This window comes from Marmota monax, unplaced genomic scaffold (assembly GCF_021218885.2).
Source record: "Marmota monax isolate L192 unplaced genomic scaffold, Marmota_monax_Labrador192_F-V1.1 WCK01_AAM20220418_F8-fsc00021, whole genome shotgun sequence".
In the NCBI taxonomy this organism is placed as follows: domain Eukaryota; kingdom Metazoa; phylum Chordata; class Mammalia; order Rodentia; family Sciuridae; genus Marmota; species Marmota monax.
In genome coordinates this window covers 18,289,334-18,312,129 of record NW_026695228.1, presented here as the reverse complement: position 1 = coordinate 18,312,129, position 22,796 = coordinate 18,289,334, and the positions used below count along the sequence as shown (strand labels likewise).

At 54.6% G+C, this 22,796-nt stretch overlaps 2 protein-coding genes across 6 annotated transcripts in view; one reads left to right on the top strand and one right to left on the bottom strand.

The window, feature by feature from the left end:
* The window catches only part of Pth1r (parathyroid hormone 1 receptor), a 31,490-nt gene extending 30,604 nt beyond the window's left edge, over positions 1 to 886 (bottom strand). For 2 of the 5 annotated variants that reach the window (XM_046437639.2, XM_046437642.2), the window contains exon 1: positions 730 to 886. Coding sequence is in view for 1 of the 5 variants with exons in the window: in XM_046437642.2 (XP_046293598.1) it covers positions 730 to 790 (61 nt within the window). In the remaining 4 variants the exon portion in view is untranslated. The remainder of the gene's footprint in view (positions 1 to 729) is intronic. The other 3 variants (XM_046437643.2, XM_046437644.2, XM_046437645.2) reach the window with 2 other exon arrangements.
* A 144-nt stretch (positions 887 to 1,030) lies between these two features.
* Myl3 (myosin light chain 3) lies at positions 1,031 to 19,975 on the top strand. Its single transcript, XM_046437646.2, has 8 exons — positions 1,031 to 1,048; positions 14,844 to 14,983; positions 17,324 to 17,351; positions 17,463 to 17,612; positions 18,245 to 18,418; positions 19,417 to 19,494; positions 19,597 to 19,636; positions 19,763 to 19,975. Exons 2-7 carry the CDS (start codon positions 14,849 to 14,851, stop codon positions 19,623 to 19,625), a joined length of 594 nt encoding a protein of 197 aa, XP_046293602.2. The 5' UTR covers positions 1,031 to 1,048; positions 14,844 to 14,848; the 3' UTR covers positions 19,626 to 19,636; positions 19,763 to 19,975.
* Positions 19,976 to 22,796: the final 2,821 nt, after the last annotated feature.

Genomic DNA, 22,796 nt, shown 5'->3' with positions numbered 1-22,796 from the left:
GAGCTCTCTGAGATAAAAGGTCTACATCTGTTTCTGAGACATCACACGCTTCTGATCCTTCATCCCAACCCTGGCCCCAAAGTCACTTGTATCCTAAGATTAGCCTTGCTGTCAGATTGGGCTTTACGCCCATGATGAACCCTGACCCCAGACCAAATCCTTATCCTAGTCTGATCCCTAACCCCTGGTTGAACCCTGACCTCAGACTGAGCCTTCACCCAGGGCTCAACCCCAGACCTCTCTTGGGTTCCAAGCCCCTCTGGAAGATTTTCAAGGCAAGGGGCCAGTAGGGGAGGGGATGGCCAGGCCATAAGTGAAGCGAGGTGCCACTTTTACAGCCATTTCAGCTGCTCATAAACACCCCCCACTCGGCAGAATCACTGGAGCCTTGAATAGCAGCTGGATGGCAGCCCCCTCCCCTTACAGCAGGGGCCTGGATTTCCCACCTCTCTGGAAAGCAAAGGGAGGGAAGATGGGGCACAGGGACCAGCAGATTCTGTCAGGGAATACTCCTAAAGCAGCTGGAGGTATAGGCTTCCTCTCTGACTGATCTCATGGTCATGCCCCCCCGCTGTCACCATACCAGACCTACAGACATGGGTTCACAAGAGCAGCCCTTGTCTGCTCCATGGCATACACAGGTGTGTAAATGCTCACCCCGTGGGGAACCACAACCTTGCTTCTCTTAGATGTTCTCAGGCCCCTGGAGCTCCCTTGGTCCCCACTTACCTGGAGTCTGCAGGCCTTCTAGATCAGGCCTGAAGCTGCACAGGACACTCACGTCGGCCATGGGGAGGCCATGGATCCCTCTCAAGCAGCTTCTCAGGTCCAAGCCTGAGTGAGGATGTGGCCGTTGGGGATAGGAAAAGCTCTGACTCAGAGCTTTTGCTTGAAAAGAAAAATTAATTATTTTTTACCAAGCCCTGCAGTGGCCCAGGACTTTGTCCCAGACCCCAAGCATTGCAGTGTTCTGAAGCCCTGGGCTGGGCCCTCCCCACAACCCTCATGGGTATGCCTTCCAGGCACCCAGGCCACCTCGGTCTCTCAGGTGAGTATGTGCCTCAGTGATCCTTTTCTTGCCCTGCCAACTCTCTGTCTCGGATTAACTCTTCTTTTGTCTGTCCCTGTGTCCCTGTCTGACCCTTCTGGCCCTTTCTACAGCTTAATATACCAGGCCAGCATTGGGTATGATTTTGTTCAAGTTTAAGTCACCCTGAGGATTCAGATGGGGCCTAAGTCTGCTTCATTCCCACATCCTAGACAGGAAAACTGAGACCAGAAAAGTCCTGACCTCCCTCACGGGGTATCCAGTGATTAGGAGAGATGTGGGGAAACTTATTTCATCCCAGTCCTTGTCCTGACCCCTGTAGCCCCTGTATCTGATTCCTTTTTCACTGGAATGTGGGCTTCTGGTGTACAGCTACAGGAAGCCCTCTCTGTCTGCCCCCATGTTACTATGCCTCTCATGCTCATGTCTTGCTTGTACACTGAGGCTGGGGACTATGGACAGGATGACATTCTTCTGAGGGTCTATAGAATGGGCTGTGGCAGAGCCAGTGCTGGATGCTGATTATGAGGATGTTGACAAGGAGAAAGAAACCCTACAAAATCCTGGAAACCTCAGCCCAGGGTCCCTGGGCCCAGCGACCCTGGCTGGAGGCCGCCCTTCTGCCTGAGCCCAGCTTGAACTGGTTTGTGTCTGCAAGTTTCAGGCTCAGCCTGATGAGGTATAATGATTCACATGGCAGCTGCTGCTCAGCACATTCCAGGCCTAGCCTCCAGTGCCCAGCATGTGAGGTGGCTGGCCCTAAAACACCCCTTTTCCATTGGGATATGTCCCTAGGGCCCTCAACCCCAGGAGCCACCTCTTCCCAGGTCTTCCAGGCTCCTGGGGAGGGTACCACACATTATAGTTTTCAGTGTATCTTTTGGTTCACAAACTAGAAAGGGAGGCAGGGAGCTGTTTAATACCTGGTCTCCGGGTAGGGGAAACAGGCTCAGTGAGCAGAATGGATCGTTCACAAGGCTGCTGCCCAGGGTTACTTCAAAATGTGCTATTACAGGGACATCCTACGTCCTGGGATGCATTGTCCATTCTGTGGCCAGGGCCAGTAGGGGACCAGGTTTCCATTTTAAGGGTCAGTGGGCAGTCAGATCTAAAAGAGGAAGGGCTCCCCGGCCTCTGTTAAGCTTCCCTGCAGCCCTGACCCTTCACTCCTGAAGCCTTTCCCTCCTCCTTAATCCATGTGCCCTGTCCCACTCTTCCCACCATCCCCATTCTCACTGGCCAGGGAGCAGGAAACTGGGGCCCCTTTCTGCCCTGACCTGTGAGAATGTGAGCTGGACGTCTTCCTGCCCATTGCCTCAGTTTCTGATCAGACATTAACAGATGGGCAATTTGAGATTCTAATGGGCTCCTTAAAGTGCCCAAGCACTGCTGTCTTAGACACAGGCAGATCTTTGAATCTGAAAACCTGAGGGCCTCTCTCCCCTTAAGCATGGGGGCTGCTAGTACAGTTCGTGTCCCTCCAGTGGGCCCCAGCCTAGGGCTTTGAAGGGCGAGGCCAGCCTTCAGCCCTGGGGACAGGAAGTCGTGTGTTGGTCCTCGGTCCTGGGGAAGGAGGCAGGGGGAGAATGGCTGCTCAGACCCAGCCATGTTTACCTGGGCTGGGCCCCCTTGGAGCTCAACAGGCTTCCATTCATTGGGAGCCCTATAACCCTTTGGGGCTCCCTGAGGCTCACAGCTCCTGGACGCCAAGCCTGGCTTCCACACCCCCGACCCCAGACCTAATGGGGACCATGGACAGCAGGTGAGGCATGAGTGGGGAAGGCCTGGGGATGGTGGGTGGGAGGCTCAGACTGGCTTTGGTTTTTACATTCTGTGTTGGAGTATTGATTCCTGCCTCATGCACACAGAGGAGCTGATGGGAAGACTCAGGGAGGTGATGGAGGTTGAAATGTTCCTTCAGTGGCCAGGGGCCTTCATAACTGTTTTCTCCTAAGTCAGAATGACGTCCCCTCAGACTAAGCTGCCAAAGGCACATCCTCAAATCACAGGGCCTTCAATGTTCCCAACCACCTACTTCCTTGTTGCGATCCCATGCCCTCCCTTGGGTTGTTGACCATCCAACCTTGCACACCACTGGAGTAGGTGGCGTCCCCCTTCCTCTCTAGCCCTCTCTTTCTCATCACTTCAATCAATCGTTTTGGAGGCAGAAAGGCTGGGATTGGTTAGATTGTGAGGGATGAGGCCCTAGAGCTTGCTTATCCCAGGGTTGGGCCCTTTACAGTCCACCAGTCATACTTTATGTGAGTGAGTGACGGTCCCCTCTGAATGGAAGGGGGGCCGCAGCAGCATTTGGTGGAAGAATTGTGGCTTGGGGCTTTGACTCCTGCCCCACTCTCCCATGACTTTTCCATCCTGGTCCTCAGGTCCTCCAGCTGCTTCCTGGGGTTAGAGTGGACACTCTGCAAGGCCCTCTCAGCCCTGAGATTCCCTGTTGGTCAGCTCCGAGGGGATCCCTGCATGGCAGCAGAGGGGTGAGAGAAAGCTCCCACTCAGATCCCCTTTTAGCAGTGGCCCCACATGCCCTGGGCAACCTGGCCAGCCGCTGGGGACCCTGGTGGGGGCTAGAAGTGGGTCTAGCTTCCCAGACGCCTTCCGGGTGGGGTGTGACTTCCCGCTCCAGTGGTTGTAAAATGCCCAGAAGCCTGGTGGGTCTCTAGTGTGTGTGGGAGGGGGGGTCTAGGCCTCGGAATACCCCCCTCCCAGGCGTGTTTGACACGTGTTTCCGCCTCTCCCGGCATGGGCTCCCGCAGCTGCTATTTATAACCTTTAAGAGCTCCTGCCGACTGCAAAGTTTTCTTAAACTCAAAATATCACCAAGGTCCTGGGCACGCGTTCCAGAGGCCGCTGGGTCCTGTGGTTTGAAGGGAGGAGGGGACCAGGAAGGAGGAGGTGGTGGGGAGGGGGTTAACTCAGACACTGGGTCCTAGCTGGGGTCTGTGGCCCTGAGACCTCAGATGAGGAACCCTAGTCTTGACACTCTGGTCTGTTTGGCTTGGAGGTATCCTGTATGTGGGTGGTCCTTAGTCATGCTGGGCCATTTAAGGACACCTGAGCCTCAGTTTCCTCTCATCTTGAGTGCCTCAGTGGACACTAGCTAGATGGATTCTGGGAACATCTCTGGGGCCAGGATCAGAGCTGTTTCTGCCTGGCTAACCAGCACTAGCACAGCCTGGCCCAGAGGACACTGGCTGAACTGGTCAGAGAGAGGTAGCACTTCAGGAAGGTTTAAAAAACTTCATATGTAAGGCTATGTCTAGAGAGGGTATCAGCATGCCAGAGGTCACCCCCTCAGGTAGACCAAGTCCCCAGGCCTTCTTATGGTCCATGCCCTCTGAGTTTCCTATCAGCTGTGAAAGAGGCTGAAGGGCCCTCACTGGGGACAGGTAAGTCACTGCTTTATAGGAGATTCCAGCAAAAACAGGAGAGTGGCTATACCTAGTTCAGAAACCTTCTTGAAGCTGGAAGAGACATTGGCAGCCCCCTGGCCAGGCTCAGCCAAGGCAGGATGCTGCCCAAAGTCACACGTCCAACTCCTTCCTGCTCTGTCCACTGCTCTATCCCTGGGGTCCCTCTGCCTCCTTCAGGAGTGGGTGAAAAGCCCCATTTCCTGGAATCAGTCACGTTCTCCTGGGCCTAGGCATCTCCCAGCTCTACTGCTCTCCTTTCCTTCTCTGGTTTCCTGAGTCAGGATGGGGACACAGAGGTATGGAACCGCAGCCCTGGCTTCCCAAACCATAAAGCACATCCTGTCCCTACAGGTAACACCTTCTCCGTGCCTGGCTGGCTCCATCTCAATGAGCAGAGCTGGATCCAGGATGGCTCTATATCAGTCTTCCAAGTCAAGCAAAACCACAGAGGAGGGAGGGGAAATGATGACCTAGCAGACAAAGGAGAGGCAGGGGAGAGAGAGGAACCCTTCTAAAATCCAGTCCTGCCTCCTGTGGCTCCTGAAGTTCCCTGGATCCGGTTGCTCATTGCCTAAACACTCTTGCACTTCCAGTGTGCTGGACCAGGCATGGAGACCCCAGGGGGGTGAGGCAGATATGCCCTGTGTTCCCATTCTTTGAGTCCTCCCTGAGATGTGGGCCTCTGCCCTTGCCCTGCTGGGGTCTGGCTTGCTCTTCCCATCTCAGCCTAGGCAGCTCTTGAATGCCCTTCAGATGTTCTTCCCTTCTGAAGGTTTCCTGGGTCTGCAGCCCTCAACTCTCAGCAGGGTGAGACCTCGGACTCCCGATTCTTAGGAGATTTATTACTTTTGTGGTGCTAGGGATCAAACCCAGGTCCTCTGAAACCCTAAGCACATTCTACCACTGAGCCCTCCCCTCTGATCCTGTTTCTTCATAAGAAGGCAAATCCCAGGATCTCAGGACTCCTTAGTACTCTGACAAGTCCCTGACATTTTACTGTTGGAAAGTTCTTCTTCTAGAGCCCCGTGAGATTGACTTTACCTGATGGGGAGTTCTCAGAAAATCACCGGACAGCTCAAGGGCAGAACTGGAGCAATTCTAGCTCAACCTTCAGCTGGAACAAGATGCCTGGGAGGCCAGGGGTTGCAGGGAGGATTCACCTTAGTCTCCCATCCCAGCCCAACCCAGCCCAGTTGTCACTAGGGCTGTTCCCTCAGTGGGACAATGGGAGTGGGAAGATTGGCATGTTCTCTCTCTGGCTCTCTCTCTGGCCCTGGGTTTGCAGAAGCTCCTGATAACCATGATGTTTTCCTGAATAGCATTTACAATGATTACAGGTTGGGAGGAGGCTATGGGCATGCTAGTTGGTGGTGGGCTAGGGAAGGGGTTTCTCTGGGCCCTATGATATCCCCTGCTCTATGCATTGCAAGGGTCTCCTGAAGGCAGAGCCCTCCTTCGGATGGGATGGGTGGGGCTCATTATCAGACAATGCTCTCAGGGGTACAGGAATTTCCCAGTCCTCCCCAGCTTATCTGCAGCCTAGTATGAGCCCTTTGTTTGTGCAGAATGTCAGCCCATTGTCTGCCTATTGACAAGACTCTGTCTTTCACTGAAACCTGGGCAGGGGGCAAAGGTCGGGGCATTGGTGCTTCAGTGTCTTCTGACATTCAAATTGTCACTGGAAAATGGTTACTCCACCTAACCCAGCTCCCAACCTGAGAGCCCCTGACCTCAGCCCTGGCTCCAGAATTTCATGAATCTCTTAGAGCAGAGTGTTTCAGTTCACGTGCTATGGAGAGCAGGGTGCCTGGTCTGGCTCCTTCTCATCTGCCTGGAGGTTTTCTGACCTGGCACTTGCATGTTTCTGGGTTGACCGGAGAGCTTGCACCCCATTCCTGGGCACCTGTGTCTCTGAATCTGCTGTGGGCTCCCTGTAGCCCTCAAGGCTGGCCTGATGAGAACTTGCCTGCCCTCCAGCCATCCCTCTTTCCCTTTGGCCTTCCCTCTGCTTGCCCTGGGGTCTAAGATATGGGAAAGGAATGGGTCGGGAGCCTTCCAGAGAGTGCTTTCCCACGAGAGCCAAGCTCTGACCCCATCCTTATCTGGCCTGGATGTGCCAAGAATAACACAGATGTGGAGACTTGGGAGCCCCAAACCCAGGGACGCTGACCTCCCCAGCCCAGCTGCTCTGCATGGGCCTCTATTTCCCCTTCTGTGAGTGGTGGGGAGCCTCCAGAGCTGTGTGGGAGGAGACAGTAGAAAGGCCTCAAACACCTTGACATGCACGTGCACACACATCACACACAAGCACGCACGTGCTCGCTGCACACACATGCTTAGCCTGCACCAGGTGGGCCTGGTGGGGTGTCTTTAGCTTTGCTCCTTCTTCCCAGTGCCTGTTCCTAATAGAGAGCTCCAGGGTGTGGAGCATTAGGGGTGTGTGTGTGTGTGTGTGTGTGTGTATGTGTATGCAAAGGCAAGTGTGTATGTATATATATATATATATATATATATATATACATATGTATGTGTGTGTGTGTGTGTGTATATATATATATACACACACATGTGCAAAGGTATGGGGGTGTGTGCACAGGTGTGTGAACATGCATGCTAAGGCACCTATCTAGCTGGGAGGAGGTATGTAGAGGTATGTGGGCAGGAGTGATCCTGCTCTGGCCCTTGACCTTATGGGTATTCATGCACACACACTCATGAATGATTCTTGTCGGCCCCAGGGATGGCAGAATGGGACAGGCAGGGCTGGCAATTGTGGAGTGGGGAGAATCCGGGAACCGCCGGATATCTGCAGACAGATCAGACACACGGTGGGGGCAGGTTAGCCTGCCTGGGGATCCTCTGTGTGTGTCTGAGTGCATTTTAGGCATAACCACACCAGGTGGGCAGCTAGATATAGAAATACCCAAACGGACAGGTACCGAAATTGACCCTAACTATTCCTGGCTGGGTGTTTGGGCCATCTTCAATGCAAAGTCCACACCCTGTACCACAGAGGGTTTCTGTGTGGCCACTTGAGGCAAGGCCACAGCTGGTGCTGGGTGGGGCAGAGCAGGGACAGCCCTGGGTCTGGTGGGGCCACCAGAACTAGGTGGGGTTTGTAGGGGGAGAGTGAGGCCCTCCCATCCAGCACTGCCTCTCTGCTGGCATCACCACTGTTTCCTTCTTGTCACCTCCATCACTGTCATCCGGGTCCCCTGTACCACTTTCTTTCTCATTGCTGTGCCCTGGTCACGGCCGTGCATGTCTATCTTTCTGCATCCTTTTCACGTACTCACTCCTTGTCCGCCAGGTGGCTTGAGAGCTAGAGAGAGGTGAAAATGAATTTGCCTTATACCCTGTGGGAACTGAGCTCAGAGGTGACAGGATCGTGAGCATGCACATGTGTACCTAGACTTATCCTTCCCTGTATGACCTTTGTCCCTGCCCCACCTCAACAACCCTCTCTTCGCTTGTCTCCTGGTCTGTCTCCATGTCTCTAGAGCTCTCTCTGTCCTCCTGTCTCTGTCTCAGTCTCTGCCATGGTCAAGGATGCTGTCTCCAGTTTCTCCATGACGGCCCTGGAGAGCCGGTTCCTCCTCCCAGCCAGCGTGAACTGTTTGCCTGAGACAGTTGGTCCATCCAGTCAAACAACCACTCAATTCAGACTCCTCGTCTGACTGACGGGTTTTTTTTTCCTCTGCTAAATTTACTTGCATTTTTGACTGAATTGGGCATTCAACAGAGGTTGTGTCCACATGCCCCCACCCCGCCCATGCCAACAGACGACAGGCTCACAGGCAGACACGCACGCAGAGCTGGCCTGGAGCACCTAGACATGCTTATACCCACGCGTGGCCATAGCCTCGTGCCCATGGTGACACATGTAAACACGCAAGACTACAGACTCCCACGCAATCACACATGTGGCCCCACCCTCAGGCCCATGGTTGCACACACACAGACCACACACACCACGCAATCACACACACATTCACACCTCATGAGCAGTGTCTATAAACACTTAGACCCTGGGGAAGCCTTGGGGAAATGGAGGCAAGGGGAGGGAAGAGCATGGCCCAGGGTCCAGAGCTGGGCAGAGCTCCAGCACACAGCCTGGGATGCCACAGGCTCGCTCCTCCAAAACCGGCTCACTTCGCATTCTCCTCTCTCCTCTGTCCGCCTGTCCAGGGGGGGTTTCTGGTCATTTCAGGCCACTACTGAGCCCCTGCAAACCTCAATAGCAGCTCCCAGACCCTGATCCTAAAAGGGGACTCTTTTTTTTCTTCCAAGGACAATAAATATTTGCTCTTTGGGAGACTGCTGGTGGGAGAGTACAGGGTTTGGCCCAGTGGCAGGGAATGTCCAGGGCAGTCAGGGAGGCCACAGGCCATGCTGGGGGGAAGGGCTGGGCCCTTGTCCGGAAGCTGGACCAGCAGGCAGGCCTGGGGAGCTGGGGCTCCAGGCTATACCCCATTCTATTTCCTCTGACCCCAATACCAGTCTTCTTCTTGGTTGCCTTGGCAAACATTCTGGTACCCCCTCGTCCCTTCTATCCTAAGCCTGACCCCTTAACGGTCTTTTATCTGCTCCATTTATCCTCGACAGCCCCCTGTCCTTCTTATTCACTCAGATGCACGGCCCCACTTATGTTCTGACTCTTTGGAGCAAATAAGAGGTTCAGTCTTCTCAGACACACTTTCTGTCTCCCCCACTTAGGCTAGCTATGTAGGGCACAGCAGGTGACCCCCAAGCCAGGACCCTGAGAAAAACTGTCCCCCTGAAGGCAAGGCTGTGCCCTCTTCCATATGGACCAAGTCCTGTCCCCATAATGTCCCTCATGAGGCCCTAGGTCCTGGAGGCTCCTGCCCGCCCAGCCCTCTTTCATGCTGAATTGGGCTCCCAAATATAGCGGCCGTGGCCACAGCCGGCCAGGACACCACAGCCCCAAGCGTCAGTCCTGGGCCGGGATCAGAGGGGCAGGAGCTGATTATAGGTCCCTGGGCCAAACCCAGGGCTTGCCTGCCAGCCCGCTGAGCCCTGCCACCCCCACCCCTAGAACCACAAGGTTGGAGCATCTGGTCCCCGTCAGCACAGTGGGCAGAGGGAGGGGCCTGGGAGTTGTGTTTGGCCTGCCCGAGGACAGAGTTGTCTGTGTGTGGTGTGGGGGCAGTGAGGATGGGCTGGGACGTGGGGGCAGAGACTGTCCTCTGAACCCATCATCATATTGCCTCACCACTGACCATTGTACAGATGGGGAAACTGAGGCCCAGGAGGACCAGGGACTGTCCTGGGTCACAGAGCCTGGGGAGTCTTCCTCCTTCCCCTCAGGCGCTCTTTCCCAGCTTTCATGGCCTGGGGCTCTGCCTCCGGGAAGCGGCCACATCCTGTTGGTGGCAGAACAGCCCTTCTGGGAAGTCCACCTTGGAGTCAGACTTTCACCCAAGGCCTTGTGAGATGATGCAGATATTCATCTCCTCGTGGTCTTTATGTCTGCCTCGTGACACCTCTAGTGAGAGTTGCTGGGAGCTCTTGTCCCCACCAGGGCCACGTGCCTGGTCTGTATAGCTAGGAAGGGACCTAGAAAACTCTGGGTAGCATGTGGTAGCAACTTCACATCTCTGAATACATGCATGTGTCTCTGAGGGTGAGCAGCATCCTGGGGGCCTGTCTGCACCAGGACAGGGTCCCCAGGACCTGCTGCATGGCAACATTTGACCTACTTCTAAGGCTCTGGGTCTGGCCCAGGCCGCGTTCTCGACTCCTCCGGGAAGTGTGGGACTTCGTCCCAGCCCAGAGGCTGTGGGCCAGGAGAGGCGGGCTGGGGCGGGCCAGGGCAGCCTGCGGAGCCTGCGGCCCGGGGTACAAGGGCACGTGGGTGCCTGACCCTCATTCCCTGCCTCTGGCTCTGGGGCCCACAGGATAACCAGGCCTCCTTGCTCTCCCCCTCCCTCCACGTGTCACCATACTCTAAACTCCTCAAACTGGCTCTGATGGGACAAGGGACATTCCTGAACACTACCAGGGATGTCTGCCAAGCACCCACCACTGTTGTTGGCCAAGAGTTTATTCTTTCTCCTGCCCCACCCTTGTCCACACGGGGCAACAGGCGGGGCCATTCTGGAAAGCCACCAGCCCGGTCCTGGGTTCTGGGTCTTTTTTTTTTCTTTTGGTACCAGGAATTGAACACAGAGGTGCTGCACTGAGTCATATCATTCCAATCCTTTTCGAAAAAAAAAAAAATATTTAGAGACAGGGTCTCTCTAAGTTGCTTAGGGTCTCCTAAGTTGATGAGTCTTGCTTTGAATTTGCAATCCTCCTGCCTCAGACTCTCCAGCTGCTGGGCGTGCATGTCTAGGTTTTGTTTGGGGTTACAGTCCTAGAGTTCAAAGTTCTGGGTCCTGGATCTTGAGACCTGGATCTAGGGTCTAGGTTTAGAATCCTGGGTCCAGACTGGGCCCAGTAGTATCAGCCTGTGATCCCAATGACTTTGGAGGCTGAGGCAGGTGGAGTGTAAATTTGACACCAATCTGGGCAATTTAAGGAGACTCTGTCTCAAAATTGAAAAAAAAAAATAACTGGGGTTGTAGCTCAGTGGTAGAGTGCCACTAGACTCAATCCCCAGCACTGCAAAAAAAAAGAAAAAAAAGAAAGAAATCCTGGGGTGCTCAGAGTCTAGTCCTGGTCTCTGGATTTTGGGTTCCAAATGTAGGGTTCAGATTGTGAGGTCTGAGTCTGGGGACAGTGTTGTGGTTTCCAGGTTCCAGGTTTGGGGTTCAGGAACTAAAGAGCAGTTCCCATCCCTTCTACGCCCCCTGCTGGCCGGCCATTATGGTCAAGTTAGTTGTGTGGGGGGGTCACTCTTACTTCTTCAGGCTGTTAAGAAGTCTCAGCGGTGGATGGGAGAGTGGCATAAGGAATAAACGTGAATTGGGGTGGGCAGGAGGAGATGGCTGGAGGTCTTGGGGGCAACTGCTGTCTGCATTACTATCCTGAGGGGCTCTCTGCAGTGGCTCCTGTCAGTTGTTTGGCAGATTCCATTTCCCCTCACCCTACTGCAGAGGTAGGTTTGGGAAAGGGGTTTTTATCCCTCTCTGAGAGGTGGGTAAACTGAGAAACTTGGGACATTTGTTCAGCCAACATTGATTAAATGCCTACTGTGTATCGGATTCTGGGGATATATAGCTGTGTGTGCAAGAGAGAAGATTTCTGCTGCGACAGTTGCCACTCATGGGAGGGAGGACACATCTGGGAGATAGGAGAAGAAAAACGAGCTCATTTTAGGGTGTGCATGGATAGGGAGTCAGGAGAGAGATAGGGCAGAGGCAGCAGGCAGGCTCCTCATAGGAGTAGACATCTCCATGAGACCAGAAAGTGACAAGGAGCAGAGGCCAGAGTCCCAGGCATTTGTATGGAGAAGGGAGAGGGGAGCAGCCTGTGCAAAGTCCCTGGGGGTAGATGGGAGTGGGCTGGGAAGAACCTGGAAGGCAGCCCATGTGGCTAGGGCTCTCCTGCCTCAACACATGGGGCCCTCAGAAATCAGGGCCCACATCTTTCACTGTGTCTTTCACCTTGTCTGAGGACAGAGGGAGGTAAGTTGGCTGCCCCCAGAGAGGGATATGCATCTGACTGGGTCACAGCTCAGACATCAGAGTTTGCGGAGCTCTCTAAGCCCCTTGGGCTTTGCCAGAATCTTGCTTGCTAAGCTGATATTCCTAGAAGCTCAGTCTGGGACCTGGAAGAGAGGGGTCAGGGCCAGGCCCTCCCTGCCCACCTGCCCATTCATAATCTTGCTGCTGGCTTCTGATAACCAATCTTGCTGGAAGCAGAGAGGTCAGACTCTGGGAGGGCATTAGCAGCCCCTGCTAGGAGCCAGGCATCTGCTATTGATTTGAGTGTGGTCCTGTGGGGACGCCTGGGGCACTGTTGCTCCAGGAGTTCACAGGGGAGTCCAAGAGTCACTCAGACAGAGGCCTGGCCCAGCCTCTCTGTGAGCCCTGGTGAGGAAATGGGATTTCAGGAGCATGCCTGTCCTGTGTATAAGGAAGGGGACCAAGACACACTTTCCCTCCTACCACCCTCCTCTGGGTGGCACTACAAGGCTCTGGCTGGATAGCCTGTCCACCTGGTCTACAGACCTGGAAGCTGGGCCAGGATGCTCATGTCAATCACCCCTGTCTGAGTCAGTATTGGGTGGTTTCCAAGGGATGACAGTTGTGTGAGGATGAAAGAAATGTGCGGGGGGGGGGGAAGGGTGTCTGGGTGATCCTGTGCATATGTCTTCTCTCCTGGGCTTTGGTTTTGCCCTGATGAATGAAAGGGAATTGAGTAGTATTTTTTTGGATTTCCTGTTAGTGGCTGGGGCCACTGTGGGATGTCCAGAGTCAACTCTCCTGAGGGTGAGCAGGCACAGGCCATGGGGCCCAGGGGTCTGTCTCTGTAGCCCCCCTAAGGCTGTCTTCTCCTTTTGTGGTATTTCTGGATGTCTCTGCAGACCCTCTCCCCCCACCTCTTCTTTCTCAATAGTGTTGCCAAACATCTGGAAGAAAAGTGAAAAACTTGCCCCCCCAACCCCGGATGTTGTCAGATTTCCAGATGTGGGGTGTTCTGCCCTCCAGATGAAGGCAGGAATGTGCTCCAGCTGGGGGTGGGGGAGAGAGGGACCCAGTCCTGGACTGTTGATCCTTCATAGTAAGGCCGAGTGACAGGATGACTGGGACCCAGGCCCTGCAGGAAGATGGTGGGGTATCCCAGGTAGAGGCCCTGATGTTTCCCCCTCTCAGGCTTGAGCTACCCCCCCCCCTCCACACTTGGGAAGTCTCTTGGGGCCTGGGGGTGGGGACACTGCCTCTGAAGTTTCTATCAAAGGCTCTAGGCACTTAAAAATAACCAGGAACACCCTCTTCCTACCCCCCCAGGCACAGACACTGGGCAGGGAACAGAGCCCAATGTGTTTGCAAGATGTCCCCTCTCTCTGGAAAGGCCTTATGCCACCTCAGCCTCCCCTACCTCCCCAAATGGTGGCTCAGCCAGGGTGTGTTCTGTCACCGCCATTTGCTGAGGGCTAAGCACCAAAGGTTAGTTCCAAGGACTGGGCACTCTCGGATAAGCCTTGGGGGGGTGGGAGCTGGGAGTGGGCATGGAAGGGTAGAAATTGAGATGAGTGTCTTGGGCTGGGACAAACCCTGTCCAACATCTTGGGGTCCTTCAGAGATACAGATTCTTTACTAAAATCCTGGGCAGAGGGAACTGTGGGGCAGTGTCAGAAAACTTCCTGGAAAGGGGGTGGTGGGGCTGAGTGTTGCAAGTGCCAAACAAAGGAGGGCTAAGGGCCCCAGGCAGAGGGCATAGTGGGAACTATGATCAGGCAGGGAGCTGGGCCCTGAGGTATGCAGGGAAAGGTAGGAGACTGGGTGCTGCTCAGGGAGGGCAGTGAGAAGCCAGGGGTAAGACTTGGGAAACTGACTTCAGGGCCAGGCACAGGCACCTAGGAGGGAGACTATTGAACTGGCCTGGGGAAATGGCCCTTGAGACAGCCATTCTGTTGGCACTGGGTCTGCCTGGAGACCCTTGCACCCGTAGCCAGGGCTGCAGCTGCCTGCCATGGCCAGACACACACAGGCACAAGTAAGCACCCCGACACAAACACAGAGGCAACACCCAAACACACTCACACAGGCCCACACAGACACACATGCATACAGACACCCAGAAACAGACCCACCGAGACAGAGCACAGATACACAGACCCCCGCCTCCTGCCAGACGTACACAGTGTGCAGAGATCCCACCACACAGGGACACCCAGGTGACTCACACAGATGTGCAGAGACCCCCTGCCACACACAGACACATTAACACACATCCTGGCCTCCCCTTCCCCTACACAGAGACAGACACACTGACACAGGGGATTCCCTGCCCAGATGGGAAGTTAACTCCAGAGGTGTCCTTGGGTAACCCAGGCTTCCCGCCCCCAACAGTACTCAGCATGCACCATCCAACTTTCTACACCTGTTCAATTTATTGACCTGCTGAGGGGCAGCAGGGCCCTGGTGGTGTGCATAAGCCTGTGCTGAGCAGTGGCATCCGACTGCCCCCACTCACCCTCCCTCTCCCCAACAGGTGATTGGGAGGAATGAGAGCCCTCCCTTCCCCCCACCCTTTCTGGGCCTGAACAATGCCCTCTCCAGGCCCCAAAATAGCCCCTGAGCTGAGCCAATGTCCTTTTATGGCCCTGTCCCTATTGTGCATGGCGGGGGTGGGGCTGGGGTCATGAGGTGTCCACCGCAGGATAAAGGCCTGGGCACAGGACGCTCACCTACCCTGCTCTCTGCATTCTTCTCTCACGTCCCTCTCTGTGCTTGCAGCTCCCATGGCCCCCAAAAAGCCAGAGCCCAAGAAGGATGATGCCAAGGCAGCCCCTAAAGCAGCTGCAGCTCCCGCACCTGCACCTGCACCCGAGCCCGAGCGCCCCAAGGAGGTTGAATTCGATGCCTCCAAGATCAAGGTGGGTGTGGGTACTGGGTTGAGGTAGGAGGGGCTGAGGAGATGAGTAGGTCCCACAGTGGATCTACTCCAGGGTCAGGCCAAGCTCCGGAAGTGAGCACTGAGCGGAAGCTGGGAATGTCTATGCCGAGGTTGGACAAGCCCTGCCTGCTTCAGGTATTGGGAGGGTGACAGCAGGAGAAATGGGCGATATCATGTAGGACTTCCCTGGTGCTACTGAGAACCTGGGCACTCTAAGAATGGAGTCTGGCCTGGGGTTTGAAAGAAACACCTTTTCAGTGGTTCTAGAAGCTCCTTGGGGAACGTTGGTGCCAACTAATCCTCTTCAGCCCTCAAATCCTAGAGCCAGACGGGGGTGGGGGTCTTCCTTGTCTGGCTGGGGTGTCCCAAGTCCATGCCAAGCCTCTTAGGGTGGACGGAGTGGAGAGCGAAGGCTAGTGAGGACTCTGTCCAGGATCACCCCTATCAAGACTTCTTCTTCTTTTTTATATCTTTGTTTTATTTATTTATTTTATGTGGTACTGAGGATCGAACCCAGTGCCTCATGCATGCGAGGCAAGTGCTCGACCACTAAGCTACAACCCCAGCCCCGCTATCAAGACTTCTGAGCCCAGAGCTGATGGAGCCCTCTTGGGCCTCAGCTTGAAGGTGGGGAAATCAAGGCACAGACTGAATAAATCATGCAGGAAGCTGATTGTGGAGCTCGGATCAGTGGCCCCAGGAGCCCTTCCTGGCTGGGAAGTCTCTCCCAGAGTCTAAACTTGGAGGACGAACCATGACTCCCACCTGTGGCATCCGCATAGCAGCACGCGCGGCGTCCTGCCTGCTCTCCGTTCTTGGCTGGCCAGCAGCCACTGCTGCCCCAGCTGCCTCCTGAGGGGCCCTCCCCATTCCTGCATGTTCAGCAAGATCTGCCCTCATCTGTATAGATCCTCCTCCTGGCCATGAGCCTGCCCAGAGACACCACCCTCTGTCCCTGCAGACACAGGCTCAAACCCAAAGTCTGCTACGCCTTAGGAGATAAGCTCCTTTCCTACGCAGAGGTTTGGTTTCCTCGACTGTGAAACGGGATGATAAGCCCCCTTTTCAGGGGCTGCTGGGAGCTGTTTAGTGCACAGGCACCCCTCAGTTATCTACTGTCCCCCTGCCACCTGCAGGGCCCAGGCTTGCATCCTGCAGGCCCCCTGGTGAGGCTCTGAGCACCTGGGGACCCATGGTAAAATTGTCCAGTCTCACCAGGCTCTGAGAGGTGGTGATGATGAGGTCCCTCATGTGTCCCCCTTCTCCTCAACCCAGCTGGCCGGTGAAGGGCACAGCCTTTGCCAGGGAAACGAATTGTACCAGGTTTCCTTGTGGAGAGAGCTCTCAGGAGTGACAAATTGTTCTTTCCAACACTGAATTGAGACAAAAACCAGGAGGGACAACCATGCAGGGTGGAAGGGACAGGGTGTCCCTCGGCACTGGCATGCACTATGGAGGTTGGTGGGGCTCTGAGGGAGTGGCAGTGAGAGAGGTGCCAGTCATGTCCCCTTCCCCCAAGCTCCTTTCCCTGATGTGACCTTGACTTTGGGGAGAGTGACTGCAGTGATAAAAATAGATCTGGTATCAGGTGAGGAGGGGGACACTGGGTCCCAGGAGGCCTTCTGACCTCAGGGTGGCCTCAAAGTGGCTTCAGCAAATACTCGGCAGCACAGCCCTGGCCGCAGGCTATACTGAAGTAGGAGAGCCTCCTTGAGGCCCACAGACAGGACATGTGACACAGGTATAGGTGGGGCCCTGTGAATGACAGCACTCAGCCTTGAGGGACCCAGGGGACTCTGCAAGGAGTAGACACAGGCAGACACACACATGTGAATTCCACGTTGACACACTGTGCCTCTGGCCTGCAGCCTCACTTTTACCATTTAGTTTCCCCAAACTTCCATGTCATTCATGTTGATCGTCTTGCCCACAGGACCCCAGGCAAAGCCAGCCTGGTCAGACCTGTGGGCTTTAGGCACATTTGTCTAGAACCAGGGTATCAGGTAAGGCCCACAGTGGGCTGAGGCCTTGGGATGCTAGGAAACCCCCCTACTGTCACCCTCTAGCTATGGCCCACCAGGCATCAGGATCTGGTACCCACAGACCCAAGGCCTTCATATGGGACAGCAAGGGAGGGGTTGGGAGGTAGGTGGACATCAAGGTAGATAACAAGAGGTCTTGGGTGGTAGAGGCTAGGATGTTAGAATAGGGGAAAGCTAGAACAGAAAGGGCCTGGGGCCTGGGCTGGTCAGGAGTGACCAGGAGGAGGCCTGGCTCCACCCCATGAGCCAGGAACTGAGTCTTTGGGGCCTCTTTTCAGATCGAGTTCACGCCGGAGCAGATTGAAGGTGAGCAGGCCCTTGAGCCCAGGGCTCCCTGGTGTGAGGGTCCCGCAGTGGTGTGGGGGAGTGGGGTGGGCTCCCCTTGAAGAGCCCACAGCTCACTGCCCAATCCTGCAGAGTTCAAGGAAGCCTTCATGCTGTTTGACCGCACACCCAAGGGTGAGATGAAGATCACTTACGGGCAGTGTGGGGATGTCCTGAGGGCGCTGGGCCAGAACCCCACACAAGCCGAAGTGCTCCGTGTCCTGGGGAAGCCAAAACAAGAAGGTAGTGCACCCTGTCCAGGAGCCCCACAATGCTAGTCCCAGGGGATTCTGTAGGGTGGGTTGCCACCAGTGGGTGGGGCTGCAGTGAACCTCCCTGCCCTGCCCTGTCATTCCTCCCATCATTCAGATGAGGACGTGGTGGCTGGATGTGGGGCTGTGTTGGCAGGGCGACAAGCAGGATGGTTTCCTGGACCATCTGGCCCCATGTTGGTTGGCCAGGCATCCTGGTCACTGGGGACTGACCACCTAGGTTGCTTACTTCGTTCCCAGGAAGAATGAAACCCAGGCCTTCATCACAGGTCCAGGGAAGGCCTCTGATTGGCCCAGATGTCGCTGACCCAACACAGATAGTGGGGAGGGTGAGGTCCATAAGAAAATGACTTTAACAAAGGACAGAGCCCACTGTGATTGTGCAGGGCAGCAAACTATCCTGTGAACAGCAAAGGATGTACAAACTGCGTTTCTCAGTAGACTGTAAAGTGCCTTGTGGTGGTGACATGCTTTGTAAATGGCAAACTAGTGTAGACGCTTTGGGAACTGTGTAAAAGGTGATGGCTTCTCATTAAAAGGCACAAGGGAAGGATGTGCCCATCCCATCCCTCTAACCGGGGACTTGGGCTCATCTCTCTGCAGAACTTAATAACAAGATGATGGATTTTGAAACGTTCCTGCCCATGCTCCAGCACATATCCAAGAATAAGGACACGGGCACATATGAGGACTTCGTGGAGGGGCTGCGGGTCTTCGACAAGGAGGGCAACGGCACTGTCATGGGTGCCGAGCTCCGCCACGTGCTGGCCACTCTGGGTGAGGGCAGCTTCCCCACCTGGCTCCTTCTCCAGGGGCATCCTGAGTTTGGCATCTGCTGGGCCCACATCTCATCTGTGAAATGGAGATAGTCACACAGTCAAGGTCTCTCAGTGGCAGGTGACAGAAATGCCATTTAGGCAGGGAATATGGAATGCATGTTGGTGCCACTCACAGAACTGAAGGGAGATGGGAAGAGCTCTGGGGACAGGGCAGGGCTGGAGGTCAGCGGGGTCAACTTGGTGCTGGTGTTCAATGTTCTAAATGGCCAAGAAGGTCAAGGTCACATGTCTGCTTCCTGGGTGGACTGTGCGGGGCATCCTCTGGGGCCTCTGTGGGTCCTGTGCATCTCCACTCACCCTCAAAATCAGGTGCCTGGATGGTGGGGCCCTCCCCTTCTCCTCAGACTGACTTTTTTTCTGCAGCAAACATTTATTGAGTGCTTGCTGTGTTCAGTCCTGTGCTGTTGTCTGGGATTGTGTGTGTGTGTGTGTGTGTGTGTGTATGGGGAGGTGGAGGTGCCAGGGGAGGCTGGGGGGCAGGGAAGCTGCAGTTGGTAGAGTCGGGAAAATGCCGGACTTGTTTGTGGAGCAGTAGGTGGTGTCTTGGTCCCCTTCACAATCATCCCCCAAAGTCCAGCTCTGCCCCATGAGTCCTTCCATTAGCCTCAAGGTGTGGGGGGGAGACTGGTCTCCTCTCTTATAGAGAGAGCCCCTGTCAGCCTAGTGGGGACAGAGAATAGTATAGTATACATGGTCATTTATACACCAAGGTGCCTAGACTTGGAGAAGTCACCAGGGACCCACCCCAGGCCCTGCCCTTCTGACTTGTCACTTGTGCTCAGACCTCAAAGGTGGGGGTGGTAGCCGTGGCCTTGTGAGCAATGCTGGCTGTGGGAATTCCAGAGAGGCAGATCCACCATCCAGGGGGATTCGGTGAGTCCCCTCCTCCCCCGTCACACCTCCGGAAGATGCTAACTCAGCTTCCCGCCCTCCCAGGGGAGAGGCTGACAGAGGATGAGGTGGAGAAATTGATGGCTGGGCAAGAGGACTCCAATGGCTGCATCAACTATGAAGGTGGGCACAGCAGGGCAGCGGGTGTTCTGGGAGGGGGAGCCCAAGGACCCAGCTCCACCTGGCTGCCCAGGGCTGAGCTGTTAATCCCTTTCCCCTTTCCAGCATTTGTGAAGCATATCATGGCCAGCTGAGCCTCCCACAGGTGAGACCCCTGCTCCCTTCCACACCTCCGGCTGCCCCTCCCCACTCCAGCAACTTCCGCACTCGGTTGGCAAGTGCCACCTCCATGGGCCCCTCCTCTGTAACCTGTGGCTGCCTTTGTTGTCAGGGAGCCCAGGGAGGGCGAGCTGGGATGTCTCATCTGCCGTCGTGATGCTGACACCAGTGGCCTGGAGCTGTGGGAAGGAGGGGAGTGGACCAAGACTCCCGCACAAGCCCTCAGACCTCTCTGCGCGGTTGTCATCTCTGCCTGGGGCTGTGCTCATTGTGACTGCATTCTGTCTCCATCCAGGGCCTTATAAATAAATGACTTCCTCCTTTCCTTCTTTCTTCTTTTCCTTTCTTTTTCCCTCCCCCCTTTTCCTTCCTTTCTCCAACTTCTCCTTCCCTCGATCCCTCCTACCCTCTTTCCTCTCAGTGGACCTCTGATCGACTTGGGTCTGTTCTATGGGCCACGGACAGCGGGGTGGGCTCAGGGTTGAACTAGAGGAGTTCCAGTCTCCTTCCTTTGCTCTTGCTCTCCCACCCGCCTCTGGAGATGGCAGCCATGCTGAGGCCACTAGCCCAAGGCTGTCACTGGGAGCCTGACACTGGGAGTCTGAGAAAACAGGAATTAAAAAAATCAGGCCCAGAGCTGCCCATGTCACAGGTGGGCAAGGGAATGGCCTTGCCTGAGTCACACTGGGAATGGGTGGCAGGGTAGGGGCTCACTTTGTCCCTGGGCTGCCTGAGGGTGGTGTGGGAAGTCTGTGTGTATGTGAGTGTGTCAGGATTGAGTTTGTGTGAAGAATGTGTATACAGAGGGTGACTGTGTCACAGGAGGCTCTAACTTCCTGCTTTTATCCTCTCAGCACACCCGGAGCCTGAGGGAGAAAGCTGGGAGGTGGTTGACATAATGAGGTCATGGGGTCAGGGGTTATCTGAAAAGGTAATAGTTGGACAAAGATTAAAGGAGAGGAATTAAAAAGAAGTCCTGTAAATCAACAACAACTACAAAAACCCAAACAACCTGATTAAAAACTGAGCAAAAGGCTGGAATGACATTCCTATAAAGAAGATACATAAATGGTCAAAAAACACATGCAAAACTGCCCAGTGTTAGTAATCGTTGAGGGCAAGGTGAATCCAAACTACAAGAGAGGCAGGGCTTGGAGGGGCATATCTGTAATCCCAGTCTCTCTGGAGGCTGAGGCAGGAGAATTGCGAGTTCAAAGCCAGCCTCAGCAACTTAGTGAGGCCCTAAGCAACTCAGCAAGAACCTCTCTCTTGAGCTGGAGATGTGGCTCAAGCCGTAGCGCACTCGCCAGGCATGCCTGCAGCCCGGGTTCGATCCTCAGCACCACATACAAACAAAGATGTTTTCCGCTGAAAACTAAAAAATAAATAAATATTAAAATTCTCTCTCTCTCTCTCTCTTTAAAAAAAAAACAAAAAAGATCCTGTCTCTAAATAAAATAATGGAAAAGGGCTGGGAATGTGGCTCAGTGGTAGAGTACCTCTGGGTTCAGTCCCTGGTACCAATCCACCAACCAAGAAACAAACAAAAACTATTGGAGATGCCGCTTCCCACCCATTAGGTTGGTGGCTATAAAAACAACAATAACAACAACAGTAGAAAATTTCAAGTGTTGGTGAGGATGTGGAGAAACTGGAGCCCTTGTGCACTGTTGGTAGGAATGCAAGATGGTGCAGCAACCATGGAAGAGCATGTAGGTCCTCCGAAGGATAAAAAATAGAGTGACCATATGACACAGTAATTCCACTTCTGAGTATATACCCCAAATAATTGAAAATAGGGTCTTGAATAGGTATTTGTACACTGATGTTCATAGTAGTGTTATTCACAATAGCCAAAAGATGGAAACAACTTAATGTCTACCAGTGGATGAATAGATAAGCAAAATGTAGCATATATGTGTGATGGAATAGTATTCAGCCTTAAAGAGGAAGAATTCTGACACATGCTACAGCATGGATGGGATTTGGGTTGTCCCAGAATTTTCTTTCTGGGGATGCTGTCTGTGAGCGGAAGTCCTGAGCAGGGATTGTAGGGGTGCTCCAAGTCATCACTAGGCAAGAACCTTCAAGTTCACATCTATCTCAGATCCCAGGGCACATGTGTCCTGCTCAGTCAAGAATGCCTGCCTAACTCCAAAGATCTCCCCATCTTGCAGACTCCCCTGTTCCTGGGAGCTATCAGCTCACTCACCTTGGCTTGGTAGTGGAAGGGAGCATCCTAGAGGACCCTCGTACTCTGTGCCTTCCCCAGTCTTATATAGATGAGGAGGGGACAGGATGGATGTGACTGGTGGGGGCAGGACCAGGACAACTGTGTTTGATGAGCCCTGGCTCATGCTGTTTGGTCCCACTTTTTGAGACACAGCTCTACTTAGAATGTGTCTCTGTCCCTGCCACAGCCACATTGCCCCTCTGGGGCCCTTTACATGTTCTATGTGGCTGTACTGACCACGTGTCATTCCTAAACTTGGGTCATTGGCTGTGGGTATTTGAGCCAGGTGGACAGGGAGGCAGCTCTTCCCAGGCAGGCTCACCTGAGGTGGCACTCAGCTGCACAGGTGAGCCTCCTCCTTGCTCAGCATCCCCGAGATGCCTGACCAGGGAGATAACGTGCATTTCTGTGTTCTTGGGTGTCTGCATGTGCCCATCTACAAGCATGCATGTGTGTCCGTGACTGTGAATGAGCTTGTGTTCACACTTTGTACGTGTGTGTGTCTGTGAGTGTGTAGGTGCACTTGTGCCCATTTGTCTGTGCATCTGTACCTGTGTGTTTGCCGCTGTGTGTGCATGAGTGAGCGTGTCTGTGGGTCTGCGGGCTTGTCTAAGTGTGTCCGTGCTGGGGGTCTCTGCTGAGTCAGCCCTGGTGCTGGGCGGGCGGCACTGCCAGCCAGGCTGTGGCCTCCCCACAGTTGCATAAACACAGGTCCCAGCTCCCCCCTCAAGCAGGGTGGTCCAGCCTGTGGCCCTGCTGCTGGTGGAACGCGATAGGAAGGGGTAAAGGGTTTGTCCTCCCAGCGTGGTCCCCTGCAGGGCTGTCCCCTCCAGGGCTCAAGTGCCAGGTCATATGCCCCATGAGCCTGAGGTCTGATCTGAGGTCTCTGCCTCACTTTGCTCATCTGGCCTGG